Genomic DNA, 18,036 nt, shown 5'->3' on the forward strand with positions numbered 1-18,036 from the left:
CTTCTCTCCTTCTTCCCCTACTCCCCCCTCCCTCCCTCTTCTCTCCTACTCCCTCCCTCTTCTCTCCTTCCCCCTACTCCCCCCCCTCCCTCCCCTCCTCCCTCTCTCTCCATCCCTCCCAGGGATAACATGGGATTCCCAGTGGTGGAGTGTTCAGCTGATGGTTCCTTCATTCTGTTGAAGCCGCCCAAAACAGGCGGATTGGTGTCGTTCGGGACGGTTGCCGAGCAACTGGTGTACGAGATCGGTGACCCGCAGAAATACCTCCTTCCTGACGTCACCTGTGATTTCTCTAACGTCAACATCACTGAAGTAGCAGGTACACACACACATACAGTGGGGCAAAAAAGTATTTAGTCAGCCACCAATTGTGCAAGTTCTCCCACTTAAAAAGACGAGAGAGGCCTGTAATTTTCATCAGTTACACTTCAACTATGACAGACAAAATGAGAAAGAAAATCCAGAAAATCACATTGTAGGATTTTTTATGAATTTATTTGCCAATTATGGTGGAAAATAAGTATTTGGTCAATAACAACAGTTTATCTCAATACTTTGTTATATACCCTTTGTTGGCAATGACAGAGGTCAAAAGTTTTCTGTCTTCACAAGGTTTTCACACACTTTTGCTGGTATTTTGGCCCATTCCTCCATGCAGATCTCCTCTAGAGCAGTGATGTTTTGGGGCTGTTGCTGGTATTTTTGGCCCATTCCTCCATGCAGATCTCCTCTAGAGCAGTGATGTTTTGGGGCTGTTGCTGGTATTTTGGCCCATTCCTCCATGCAGATCTCCTCTAGAGCAGTGATGTTTTGGGTATCAGGTAGAAAGCTACAGTGGAGGACAACCCTAACGTGGACTAGAGGGTGAACCCTGTGTCCCTACAATAAACCCGAAACAGTCACATCTGGAATGAGTCACATCTGGAATGAGTCACATCTGGAATGAGTCAAATCTGGAATGAGTCACATCTGAACCTTAGTTGAACCATAGTCTGAATCCAAAACTAAACCCTTTCTGAACTGACTCACTGTCCTCAGCTCAACCTCTGATGAACATCCTAACAGACATCAGACAGACAGATGGAGTCCCCTGTTAACAGACAGACAGATGGAGTCCCCTGTTAACAGACAGGCAGATGGAGTCCCCTGTTAACAGACAGACAGATGGAGTCCCCTGTTAACAGACAGACAGATGGAGTCCCCTGTTAACAGACAGACAGATGGAGTCCCCTGTTAACAGACAGACAGATGGAGTCCCTGTTAACAGACAGACAGATGGAGTCCCCTGTTAACAGACAGACAGATGTAGTCCCCTGTTAACAGACAGACAGACAGATGTAGTCCCCTGTTAACAGACAGACAGATGGAGTCCCCTGTTAACAGACAGACAGACAGATGGAGTCCCCTGTTAACAGACAGACAGACAGATGGAGTCCCCTGTTAACAGACAGACAGACAGATGGAGTCCCCTGTTAACAGACAGACAGACAGATGGAGTCCCCTGTTAACAGACAGACAGACAGATGGAGTCCCCTGTTAACAGACAGACAGATGGAGTCCCCTGTTAACAGACAGACAGATGGAGTCCCCTGTTAACAGACAGACAGATGGAGTCCCCTGTTAACAGACAGACAGATGGAGTCCCCTGTTAACAGACAGACAGACAGATGTAGTCCCCTGTTAACAGACAGACAGACAGATGGAGTCCCCTGTTAACAGACAGACAGATGGAGTCCCCTGTTAACAGACAGACAGATGGAGTCCCCTGTTAACAGACAGGCAGATGGAGTCCCCTGTTAACAGACAGACAGATGGAGTCCCCTGTTAACAGACAGACAGATGGAGTCCCCTGTTAACAGACAGACAGATGGAGTCCCTGTTAACAGACAGACAGATGGAGTCCCCTGTTAACAGACAGACAGATGGAGTCCCCTGTTAACAGACAGACAGATGTAGTCCCCTGTTAACAGACAGACAGACAGATGTAGTCCCCTGTTAACAGACAGACAGATGGAGTCCCCTGTTAACAGTTGGAGGAGCGAGATAAATGGGATGCAATTAGGGATGAAAATATGGATGGAGGGAGGGAGAGAGAGACTGTTTGTCTGATGTCTCTGTCTGTCTTCAGGAGTGGAGGGAGGGGCTGTCAAAGTCACCGGGGCCAGAGGTTTTGCTCCGTCCAATGACTACAAGGTAACACTACCCAGTAATCATCCCCAGGTTCAGAGCCACAGAAGTCTGTCCTGTTGATATTATACGAGTCAAATCTCTTCATTCTCATTTAAATCAATGAACGAAATGTATTTATTTTTTTCCCCCCCTAGGTGTGTGCCACCTACATGGATGGGTACAGGGCTACAGCAGTTTGTCCAGTAGGGGGCCCCAGAGCCACCGAGAAGGCCAGACGCACCGCAGAGAGCATCATCAAACGGTTAGCGTTAGCATCCAGTCCCATACAAACCTATGGCACTTAATTAGCAGCACACTGCTAGCGGAGAGCGTCATCCAACAGTTAGCGTTAGCATCCAGTCCAATACAAACCTATAGCATTTAATTAGCACACTGCTAGCGGAGAGCGTCATCCAACAGTTAGCGTTAGCATCCAGTCCAATACAAACCTATAGCATTTAATTAGCACACTGCTTGCGGAGAGCGTCATCTAAAAGTTAGCGTTAGCATTCAATCCAAAAACAAACTTATGGCGCATAATTAGCACATCGCTAGCAGAGCACATAATCAAACGGTAACACATGAAGGTCCTCCAAACTACATTGCAGAGATCTCACAACGCCTGGCATTTAACAATAAAAAAAACAAACATGTTTTTAATTCTAAGTAAGCCACAGCCTGTATGTGCAATTTATAAACCAGAATGATTTAATTAATATGAAATGTTAAAATGCTCTTTATGGCCAACGTATTTGCTTATTAAGCTTATTGCATCACATGTATTTATTTTGCTAAAGTCTTGAAATCATTTAAATAATAATATAGCCTAAATCATGCATCCTTCTCAGACTTCCTATAATAAAACATAATATAGCCGAAATCATTAATCCTTCTTAGACTTCCTATAATAAAACATAATATAGCCTAAATCATTCATCCTTCTTAGACTTCCTGTCTGAGAAGACTTCCTGTCTGACCTATTTAGAGTGTTAATATGCAGTTTAGTACGACATCTAGCCTATGTGAAATTATGTTTAGTACGACATCTAGCCTGTATGAAATTATGAGCATTTCTTTGTGTTTTATTCAACTAGACAAGTCGGTTAAGAACAAATTCTTATTTAAAATGACGGCCTACCAAAAGGCAAAGGGCCTCCTGTGGGGACGGGGATTAAATATAAAACAATAAAATACAAATCTAGGACAAAACACACGTCACATTACATTACATTTAAGTCATTTAGCAGATGCTCTTATCCAGAGCGACTTACAAATTGGTGCATTCACCTTATGACATCCAGTGGAACAGTCACTTTACAATAGTGCATCTAAATTTTTAAGGGGGTGAGAAGGATTACTTATCCTATCCTAGGTATTCCTTAAAGAGGTGGGGTTTCAGGTGTCTCCGGAAGGTGGTGATTGACTCCGCTGTCGACAAGAGAGACATAGGACAACAACACAGCATGGTAGGACAACAACACAGCATGGTAGGACAACAACACAGCATGGTAGCACCACAACACAACATGGTAGCACCACAACATGACAACATCATGGTAGCACCACAACATAACACCACATGACAACAGCATGGTAGCACCACAACATAACACCACATGACAACAGCATGGTAGCACCACAACATAACACCACATAACAACAGCATGGTAGCACCACAACATAACACCACATGACAACAGCATGGTAGCACCACAACATAACACCACATGACAACAGCATGGTGGCACCACAACATAACAGCACATAACAACAGCATGGTAACAACACAACATGGTAGCACCACAACATAACACCACATGACAACATCATGGTAGCACCACAACATGACAACATCATGGTAGCACCACAACACAACACCACATAACAACAGCATGGTAGCAACAACAAACATGGTAGCACCAACAACATAACACCACATGGTAGCACCACAACATCATGGTAGCACCACAACATGACAACATCATGGTAGCACCACAACATAACACCACATAACAACAGCATGGTAGCACCACAACATAACACCATCATGGTACACCATAACAACATCATGGTAGCACCACAACATAACAACATCATGGTAGCACCACAACATGACAACATCATGGTAGCACCACAACATAACACAACATAACAGCATGGTAGCACCACAACATGACAACATCATGGTAGCACCACAACAACAACATAACAACATCATGGTAGCACCACAACATGACAACATCATGGTAGCACCACAACATAACAACATCATGGTAGCACACACAACATACAACATAAACATCATGGTAGCACCACAACATAACAACATCATGGTAGCACCACAACATGACAACATCATCATGGTAGCACCACAACATAACAACATCATGGTAGCACCACAACATGACAACATCATGGTAGCACCACAAACATAACATGGTAGCACCACAAATAACATGGTAGCACCACAACATGACAACACATAACAACAGCATGGTAGCAACACAACATGACAACAGCATGGTAGCACCACAACATAACAACATCATGGTAGCACCACAACAACATGACAACAGCATGGTAGCACCACAACACACACATGGTAGCACCACAACATGGTAGCACCACAACATAACACCACATAACAACAGCATGGTAACAACACAACATGGTAGCAACACAACATGACAACAGCATGGTAGCACCACAACATAACAACATCATGGTAGCACAACACAATAGACAACATGACAACATCATGGTAGCACCACAACATAACACCACATAACAACAGCATGGTAGCACAACACATGACACAACATAACATGGTAGCACCACAACATAACACCACATAACAACATCATGGTAGCAACATCATGGTAGCACCACAACATGACAACATCATGGTAGCACACAACATGACAACATCATGGTAGCACCACAAACATAACACCACATAACAACAGCATGGTAGCACCACAACATAACAAACATCATGGTAGCACCAACATAACATGACAACATCATGGTAGCACCACAACATAACAACATCATGGTAGCACCACAACATAACACCACATGACAACATCATGGTAGCACCACAACATGACAACATCATGGTAGCACCACAACATAACACCACATAACAACAGCATGGTATAACGACAACATAAAAACATCATGGTAGCACCACAACATGACAACATCATGGTAGCACCACAACATAACAACATCATGGTAGCACAACACAACATGGTAGCACCACAACATAACAACATCATGGTAGCACCACAACATAACAACATCATGGTAGCACCACAACATAACAACATCATGGTAGCACCACAACATAACAACACATGGTAGCACCACAACACAACATCATGGTAGCACCACAACATAACATGGTAGCACCACAACATAACACCACATAACAACAGCATGGTAGCAACACAACATGACAACAGCATGGTAGCACCACAACATAACACCACATGACAACAGCATGGTAGCACCACAACATAACACCACATGACAACAGCATGGTAGCACCACAACACAACATGGTAGCACCACAACATGACAACATCATGGTAGCACCACAACATAACACCACATAACAACAGCATGGTAGCACCACAACATAACAACATCATGGTAGCACCACAACATGACAACATCATGGTAGCACCACAACATGACAACATCATGGTAGCACCACAACATAACACCACATAACAGCATGGTAGCACCACAACATGACAACATCATGGTAGCACCACAACATAACAACATCATGGTAGCACCACAACACAACATGGTAGCAACACAACATGACAACAGCATGGTAGCACCACAACATAACAACATCATGGTAGCACCACAACATAACAACATCATGGTAGCACCACAACATAACAACATCATGGTAGCACCACAACATGACGACATCATGGTAGCACCACAACATAACAACATCATGGTAGCACCACAACATAACATGGTAGCACAACAACATAACATGGCAGCACCACAACATAACACCACATAACAACAGCATGGTAGCAACACAACATGACAACAGCATGGTAGCACCACAACATAACACCACATGACAACAGCATGGTAGCACCACAACATAACACCACATGACAACAGCATGGTAGCACCACAACACAACATGGTAGCACCACAACATGACAACATCATGGTAGCACCACAACATAACACCACATAACAACAGCATGGTAGCACCACAACACAACATGGTAGCACCACAACATAGCACCACAACATGACAACATCATGGTAGCACCACAACATAACACCACATAACAACAGCATGGTAGCACCACAACATAACAACAGCATGGTAGCACCACAACATGACAACATCATGGTAGCACCACAACATGACAACATCATGGTAGCACCACAACATGACAACATCATGGTAGCACCACAACATAACACCACATAACAGCATGGTAGCACCACAACATGACAACATCATGGTAGCACCACAACATAACAACATCATGGTAGCACCACAACACAACATGGTAGCAACACAACATGACAACAGCATGGTAGCACCACAACATAACAACATCATGGTAGCACCACAACATAACAACATCATGGTAGCACCACAACATAACAACATCATGGTAGCACCACAACATGACAACATCATGGTAGCACCACAACATAACACCACCTGACAACAGCATGGTAGCACCACAACATAACACCACATAACAACAGCATGGTAGCACCACAACATAACACCACATGACAACAGCATGGTAGCACCACAACATAACACCACATGACAACAGCATGGTGGCACCACAACATAACACCACATAACAACAGCATGGTAACAACACAACATGGTAGCACCACAACATGACAACATCATGGTAGCACCACAACACAACACCACATAACAACAGCATGGTAGCAACACAACATGGTAGCACCACAACATGACAACATCATGGTAGCACCACAACATGACAACAGCATGGTAGCACCACAACATAACACCACATAACAACAGCATGGTAGCACATAACACCACATAACAACAGCATGGTGGCACCACAACATAACAACATCATGGTAGCACCACAACATGACACCACATGGTAGCACCACAACATAACACAGCATGGTGGCACCACAACATAACACCACATAACAACAGCATGGTGGTAGCACCACAACATGACAACATCATGGTAGCACACCACAACATAACAACATCATGGTAGCACCACAAACATAACAACACATGGTAGCACCACAACATAACAACATCATGGTAGCACCACAACATGACAACATCATGGTAGCACCACAACATAACACCATGGTAGCACCACAACATGACAACAGCATGGTAGCACCACAACATGACAACATCATGGTAGCACAACAACATAACAACATCATGGTAGCACCACAACATAACAACAGCATGTAGTACATGACAACATCATGGTAGCACCAACATGACAACATCATGGTAGCACCACATAACATAACAGCATGGTAGCACCCACATGACAAACATGGTGACAACATCATGGTAGCACCACAACATCATGGTAGCACCACAACATGACAAACATCATGGTAGCACCACAACATAACAACATCATGGTAGCACCACAACATGACAACATCATGGTAGCACACAACATAACCACAACAACATCATGGTAGCACCACAACATAACAACATCATAACACCACATAACAACAGCATGGTAGCACTGAACATGACAACATGGTAGCACCAACATCATGACAACAGCATGGGTAGCACCACAACATAACACCACATGACAACAGCATGGTAGCACCACAACATAACAACAACATCATGGTAGCACCACAACATAACACCACATAACAACAGCATGGTAGCAACAACACAACATGGTAGCATGGTAGCACCACAACATGACAACATCATGGTAGCACCACAACATAACACCACATAACACAACATGGTAGCACCACAACATAACAACATCATGGTAGCACCACAACATAACAAACATGGTAGCACCAACATAACACATGACAACATCATGGTAGCACCACAACATGACAACATCATGGTAGCACCTGACATAACAACATAAGCACCAACATAACAACATCATGGTAGCACCACAACATAACAACATCATGGTAGCACCTGACACACATCATGGTAGCACCACATGACAACAGCATGGTAGCACCACAACATAACAACATCATGGTAGCACCACAACATAACAACATCATGGTAGCACCACAAACAACATCATGGTAGCATCATGGTAGCACATGACAACATAACATGGTAGCATAACACCACATAACAACAGCATGGTAGCACCACCACAACATGACAACATGGTAGCACCACAACATAACACCACATGACAACATCATGGTAGCACCACACCACATGACAACAGCATGGTAGCACCAACAACCACATGACAACAGCATGGTAGCACCACAACATGACAACATCATGGTAGCACATAACACCACATAACAACACATGACAAACAACATGGTAGCACCACAACATAACAACATCATGGTAGCACCACAACATAACAACATCATGGTAGCACCACAACATGACAACATCATGGTAGCACCACAACATAACACCACATAACAGCATGGTAGCACCACAACATGACAACATCATGGTAGCACCACAACATAACAACATCATGGTAGCACCACAACACAACATGGTAACAACATCATGGTAGCACCACAACATAACAACATCATGGTAGCACCACAACATAACAACATCATGGTAGCACCCAACATAACAACATCATGGTAGCACCACAACATGACAACATCATGGTAGCACCACAACATGACAACAGCATGGTAGCACCACAACATAACACCACATAACAACAGCATGGTAGCACCACAACATAACACCACATGACAACAGCATGGTAGCACCAACATAACACCACATGACAACAGCATGGTGGGTAGCGTATAACACCACATGACAACAGCATGGTGGCACCACAACATGGTAGCACCACAACATGACAACATCATGGTAGCACCACAACATAACACCACATAACAACAGCATGGTAGCAACACAACATGGTGGCACCAACATCATGGTAGCACCAACATGACAACATCATGGTAGCACCACAACATGACAACATCATGGTAGCACCACAACATAACACCACATAACAGCATGGTAGCACCACAACATAACAACATCATGGTAGCACCACAACATAACAACATCATGGTAGCACCACAACATGACAACATCATGGTAGCACCACAACATGACAACATCATGGTAGCACCACAACATAACACCACATAACAGCATGGTAGCACCACAACATGACAACATCATGGTAGCACAACAACATAACAACATCATGGTAGCACCACAACATAACAACATCATGGTAGCACCACAACATGACAACATAGCACCACTACATAACAACATCATGGTAGCACCACAACATAACATGGTAGCACCACAACATAACATGGTAGCACCACAACATAACATGGTAGCACCACAACATAACACCACATAACAACAGCATGGTAGCAACACAACATGACAACAGCATGGTAGCACCACAACATAACACCACATGACAACAGCATGGTAGCACCACAACATAACACCACATAACAACAGCATGGTAGCACCACAACACAACATGGTAGCATCATGGTAGCACCACAACATAACACCACATAACAACATCATGGTAGCACCACAACACAACATGGTAGCATCATGGTAGCACCACAACATAACACCACATAACAACAGCATGGTAGCAACACAACATGACAACAGCATGGTAGCACCACAACATGACACCACATGACAACAGCATGGTAGCACCACAACATAACACCACATGACAACAGCATGGTAGCACCACAACACAACATGGTAGCACCACAACATGACAACATCATGGTAGCACCACAACATAACACCACATAACAACAGCATGGTAGCACCACAACACAACATGGTAGCACCACAACATAGCACCACAACATGACAACATCATGGTAGCACCACAACATAACACCACATAACAACAGCATGGTAGCACCACAACATAACAACAGCATGGTAGCACCACAACATGACAACATCATGGTAGCACCACAACATGACAACATCATGGTAGCACCACAACATGACAACATCATGGTAGCACCACAACATAACACCACATAACAGCATGGTAGCACCACAACATGACAACATCATGGTAGCACCACAACATAACAACATCATGGTAGCACCACAACACAACATGGTAGCAACACAACATGACAACAGCATGGTAGCACCACAACATAACAACATCATGGTAGCACCACAACATGACAACATCATGGTAGCACCACAACATAACAACATCATGGTAGCACCACAACATGACAACATCATGGTAGCACCACAACATAACACCACCTGACAACAGCATGGTAGCACCACAACATAACACCACATAACAACAGCATGGTAGCACCACAACATAACACCACATGACAACAGCATGGTAGCACCACAACATAACACCACATAACAACAGCATGGTAACAACACAACATGGTAGCACCACAACATGACAACATCATGGTAGCAACAACACAACACCACATAACAACAGCATGGTAGCAACACACAACATGGTAGCACCACAACATAACACCACATGACAACATCATGGTAGCACCACAACATGACAACATCATGGTAGCACCACAACATAACACCACATAACAACAGCATGGTAGCACCACAACATAACAACATCATGGTAGCACCACAACATAACAACATCATGGTAGCACCACAACATGACAACATCATGGTAGCACCACAACATGACAACATCATGGTAGCACCACAACATAACACCACATAACAGCATGGTAGCACCACAACATGACAACATCATGGTAGCACAACAACATAACAACATCATGGTAGCACCACAACATAACAACATCATGGTAGCACCACAACATGACAACATCATGGTAGCACCACAACATGACAACATCATGGTAGCACCACAACATAACACCACATAACAGCATGGTAGCACCACAACATGACAACATCATGGTAGCACAACAACATAACAACATCATGGTAGCACCACAACATAACAACATCATGGTAGCACCACAACATGACAACATCATGGTAGCACCACTACATAACAACATCATGGTAGCACCACAACATAACATGGTAGCACCACAACATAACATGGTAGCACCACAACATAACATGGTAGCACCACAACATAACACCACATAACAACAGCATGGTAGCAACACAACATGACAACAGCATGGTAGCACCACAACATAACACCACATGACAACAGCATGGTAGCACCACAACATAACATGGTAGCACCACAACATAACATGGCAGCACCACAACATAACACCACATAACAACAGCATGGTAGCAACACAACATGACAACAGCATGGTAGCACCACAACATAACACCACATGACAACAGCATGGTAGCACCACAACATAACACCACATGACAACAGCATGGTAGCACCACAACACAACATGGTAGCACCACAACATGACAACATCATGGTAGCACCACAACATAACACCACATAACAACAGCATGGTAGCACCACAACACAACATGGTAGCACCACAACATAGCACCACAACATGACAACATCATGGTAGCACCACAACATAACACCACATAACAACAGCATGGTAGCACCACAACATAACAACAGCATGGTAGCACCACAACATAACAACATCATGGTAGCACCACAACATGACAACATCATGGTAGCACCACAACATGACAACATCATGGTAGCACCACAACATAACACCACATAACAGCATGGTAGCACCACAACATGACAACATCATGGTAGCACCACAACATAACAACATCATGGTAGCACCACAACACAACATGGTAGCAACACAACATGACAACAGCATGGTAGCACCACAACATAACAACATCATGGTAGCACCACAACATAACAACATCATGGTAGCACCACAACATAACAACATCATGGTAGCACCACAACATGACAACATCATGGTAGCACCACAACATGACAACAGCATGGTAGCACCACAACATAACACCACATAACAACAGCATGGTAGCACCACAACATAACACCACATGACAACAGCATGGTAGCACCACAACATAACACCACATGACAACAGCATGGTGGCACCACAACATAACACCACATGACAACAGCATGGTGGCACCACAACATGGTAGCACCACAACATGACAACATCATGGTAGCACCACAACACAACACCACATAACAACAGCATGGTAGCAACACAACATGGTAGCACCACAACATAACACCACATGACAACATCATGGTAGCACCACAACATGACAACATCATGGTAGCACCACAACATGACAACATCATGGTAGCACCACAACATAACACCACATAACAGCATGGTAGCACCACAACATGACAACATCATGGTAGCACCACAACATAACAACATCATGGTAGCACCACAACACAACATGGTAGCAACACAACATGACAACAGCATGGTAGCACCACAACATAACAACATCATGGTAGCACCACAACATAACAACATCATGGTAGCACCACAACATAACAACATCATGGTAGCACCACAACATGACAACATCATGGTAGCACCACAACATGACAACAGCATGGTAGCACCACAACATAACACCACATAACAACAGCATGGTAGCACCACAACATAACACCACATGACAACAGCATGGTAGCACCACAACATAACACCACATGACAACAGCATGGTGGCACCACAACATAACACCACATGACAACAGCATGGTGGCACCACAACATGGTAGCACCACAACATGACAACATCATGGTAGCACCACAACACAACACCACATAACAACAGCATGGTAGCAACACAACATGGTAGCACCACAACATAACACCACATGACAACATCATGGTAGCACCACAACATGACAACATCATGGTAGCACCACAACATAACACCACATAACAACAGCATGGTAGCACCACAACATAACAACATCATGGTAGCACCACAACATAACAACATCATGGTAGCACCACAACATGACAACATCATGGTAGCACCACAACATGACAACATCATGGTAGCACCACAACATAACACCACATAACAGCATGGTAGCACCACAACATGACAACATCATGGTAGCACAACAACATAACAACATCATGGTAGCACCACAACATAACAACATCATGGTAGCACCACAACATGACAACATTATGGTAGCACCACTACATAACAACATCATGGTAGCACCACAACATAACATGGTAGCACCAATAACATAACATGGTAGCACCACAACATAACATGGTAGCACCACAACATAACACCACATAACAACAGCATGGTAGCACCACAACACAACATGGTAGCATCATGGTAGCACCACAACATAACACCACATAACAACAGCATGGTAGCAACACAACATGACAACAGCATGGTAGCACCACAACATGACACCACATGACAACAGCATGGTAGCACCACAACATAACACCACATGACAACAGCATGGTAGCACCACAACACAACATGGTAGCACCACAACATGACAACATCATGGTAGCACCACAACATAACACCACATAACAACAGCATGGTAGCACCACAACACAACATGGTAGCACCACAACATAGCACCACAACATGACAACATCATGGTAGCACCACAACATAACACCACATAACAACAGCATGGTAGCACCACAACATAACAACAGCATGGTAGCACCACAACATGACAACATCATGGTAGCACCACAACATGACAACATCATGGTAGCACCACAACATGACAACATCATGGTAGCACCACAACATAACACCACATAACAGCATGGTAGCACCACAACATGACAACATCATGGTAGCACCACAACATAACAACATCATGGTAGCACCACAACACAACATGGTAGCAACACAACATGACAACAGCATGGTAGCACCACAACATAACAACATCATGGTAGCACCACAACATAACAACATCATGGTAGCACCACAACATAACAACATCATGGTAGCACCACAACATGACAACATCATGGTAGCACCACAACATAACACCACCTGACAACAGCATGGTAGCACCACAACATAACACCACATAACAACAGCATGGTAGCACCACAACATAACACCACATGACAACAGCATGGTAGCACCACAACATAACACCACATAACAACAGCATGGTAACAACACAACATGGTAGCACCACAACATGACAACATCATGGTAGCAACACAACACCACATAACAACAGCATGGTAGCAACACAACATGGTAGCACCACAACATAACACCACATGACAACATCATGGTAGCACCACAACATGACAACATCATGGTAGCACCACAACATAACACCACATAACAACAGCATGGTAGCACCACAACATAACAACATCATGGTAGCACCACAACATAACAACATCATGGTAGCACCACAACATGACAACATCATGGTAGCACCACAACATGACAACATCATGGTAGCACCACAACATAACACCACATAACAGCATGGTAGCACCACAACATGACAACATCATGGTAGCACAACAACATAACAACATCATGGTAGCACCACAACATAACAACATCATGGTAGCACCACAACATGACAACATCATGGTAGCACCACAACATGACAACATCATGGTAGCACCACAACATAACACCACATAACAGCATGGTAGCACCACAACATGACAACATCATGGTAGCACAACAACATAACAACATCATGGTAGCACCACAACATAACAACATCATGGTAGCACCACAACATGACAACATCATGGTAGCACCACTACATAACAACATCATGGTAGCACCACAACATAACATGGTAGCACCACAACATAACATGGTAGCACCACAACATAACATGGTAGCACCACAACATAACACCACATAACAACAGCATGGTAGCAACACAACATGACAACAGCATGGTAGCACCACAACATAACACCACATGACAACAGCATGGTAGCACCACAACATAACATGGTAGCACCACAACATAACATGGCAGCACCACAACATAACACCACATAACAACAGCATGGTAGCAACACAACATGACAACAGCATGGTAGCACCACAACATAACACCACATGACAACAGCATGGTAGCACCACAACATAACACCACATGACAACAGCATGGTAGCACCACAACACAACATGGTAGCACCACAACATGACAACATCATGGTAGCACCACAACATAACACCACATAACAACAGCATGGTAGCACCACAACACAACATGGTAGCACCACAACATAGCACCACAACATGACAACATCATGGTAGCACCACAACATAACACCACATAACAACAGCATGGTAGCACCACAACATAACAACAGCATGGTAGCACCACAACATAACAACATCATGGTAGCACCACAACATGACAACATCATGGTAGCACCACAACATGACAACATCATGGTAGCACCACAACATAACACCACATAACAGCATGGTAGCACCACAACATGACAACATCATGGTAGCACCACAACATAACAACATCATGGTAGCACCACAACACAACATGGTAGCAACACAACATGACAACAGCATGGTAGCACCACAACATAACAACATCATGGTAGCACCACAACATAACAACATCATGGTAGCACCACAACATAACAACATCATGGTAGCACCACAACATGACAACATCATGGTAGCACCACAACATGACAACAGCATGGTAGCACCACAACATAACACCACATAACAACAGCATGGTAGCACCACAACATAACACCACATGACAACAGCATGGTAGCACCACAACATAACACCACATGACAACAGCATGGTGGCACCACAACATAACACCACATGACAACAGCATGGTGGCACCACAACATGGTAGCACCACAACATGACAACATCATGGTAGCACCACAACACAACACCACATAACAACAGCATGGTAGCAACACAACATGGTAGCACCACAACATAACACCACATGACAACATCATGGTAGCACCACAACATGACAACATCATGGTAGCACCACAACATAACACCACATAACAACAGCATGGTAGCACCACAACATAACAACATCATGGTAGCACCACAACATAACAACATCATGGTAGCACCACAACATGACAACATCATGGTAGCACCACAACATGACAACATCATGGTAGCACCACAACATAACACCACATAACAGCATGGTAGCACCACAACATGACAACATCATGGTAGCACAACAACATAACAACATCATGGTAGCACCACAACATAACAACATCATGGTAGCACCACAACATGACAACATTATGGTAGCACCACTACATAACAACATCATGGTAGCACCACAACATAACATGGTAGCACCACAACATAACATGGTAGCACCACAACATAACATGGTAGCACCACAACATAACACCACATAACAACAGCATGGTAGCAACACAACATGACAACAGCATGGTAGCACCACAACATAACACCACATGACAACAGCATGGTAGCACCACAACATAACACCACATAACAACAGCATGGTAGCACCACACACAACATGGTAGCATCATGGTAGCACCACAACATAACACCACATAACAACATCATGGTAGCACCACAACACAACATGGTAGCACCACAACATGACAACATGGTAGCACCACAACATAACACCACATAACAACAGCATGGTAGCACCACAACACAACATGGTAGCACCACAACATAACACCACATGACAACATCATGGCACCACAACATGACAACATCATGGTAGCACCACAACATAACACCACATAACAACAGCATGGTAGCACCACAACATAACAACATCATGGTAGCACCACAACATAACAACATCATGGTAGCACCACAACATGACAACATCATGGTAGCACCACAACATGACAACATCATGGTAGCACCACAACATAACACCACATAACAGCATGGTAGCACCACAACATGACAACATCATGGTAGCACAACAACATAACAACATCATGGTAGCACCACAACATAACAACATCATGGTAGCACCACAACATGACAACATTATGGTAGCACCACTACATAACAACATCATGGTAGCACCACAACATAACATGGTAGCACCACAACATAACATGGTAGCACCACAACATAACACCACATAACAACAGCATGGTAGCAACACAACATGACAACAGCATGGTAGCACCACAACATAACACCACATGACAACAGCATGGTAGCACCACAACATAACACCACATAACAACAGCATGGTAGCACCACAACACAACATGGTAGCATCATGGTAGCACCACAACATAACACCACATAACAACATCATGGTAGCACCACAACACAACATGGTAGCACCACAACATGACAACATCATGGTAGCACCACAACATAACAACAGCATGGTAGCACCACAACACAACATGGTAGCACCACAACATACCACATGACAACATCATGGTAGCACCACAACATGACAACATCATGGTAGCACCACAACATAACACCACATAACAACAGCATGGTAGCACGACAACATAAAAACATCATGGTAGCACCACAACATGACAACATCATGGTAGCACCACAACATAACAACATCATGGTAGCACCACAACATAACAACATCATGGTAGCACCACA

The 18,036-nt window shown here is 43.9% G+C and overlaps 1 protein-coding gene across 1 annotated transcript in view; it reads left to right on the forward strand.

Annotated features, from left to right (window-relative positions):
* The window catches only part of lratb.1 (lecithin retinol acyltransferase b, tandem duplicate 1), a 60,364-nt gene that overhangs the window by 10,421 nt on the left and 31,907 nt on the right, over positions 1 to 18,036 (forward strand). The window contains exons 6-8 of the mRNA XM_052459067.1: positions 123 to 319; positions 2,129 to 2,193; positions 2,325 to 2,431. Coding sequence (XP_052315027.1) covers positions 123 to 319; positions 2,129 to 2,193; positions 2,325 to 2,431 — 369 coding nt within the window. The remainder of the gene's footprint in view (positions 1 to 122; positions 320 to 2,128; positions 2,194 to 2,324; positions 2,432 to 18,036) is intronic.

This window comes from Oncorhynchus keta, chromosome 13, assembly GCF_023373465.1.
Source record: "Oncorhynchus keta strain PuntledgeMale-10-30-2019 chromosome 13, Oket_V2, whole genome shotgun sequence".
In the NCBI taxonomy this organism is placed as follows: domain Eukaryota; kingdom Metazoa; phylum Chordata; class Actinopteri; order Salmoniformes; family Salmonidae; genus Oncorhynchus; species Oncorhynchus keta.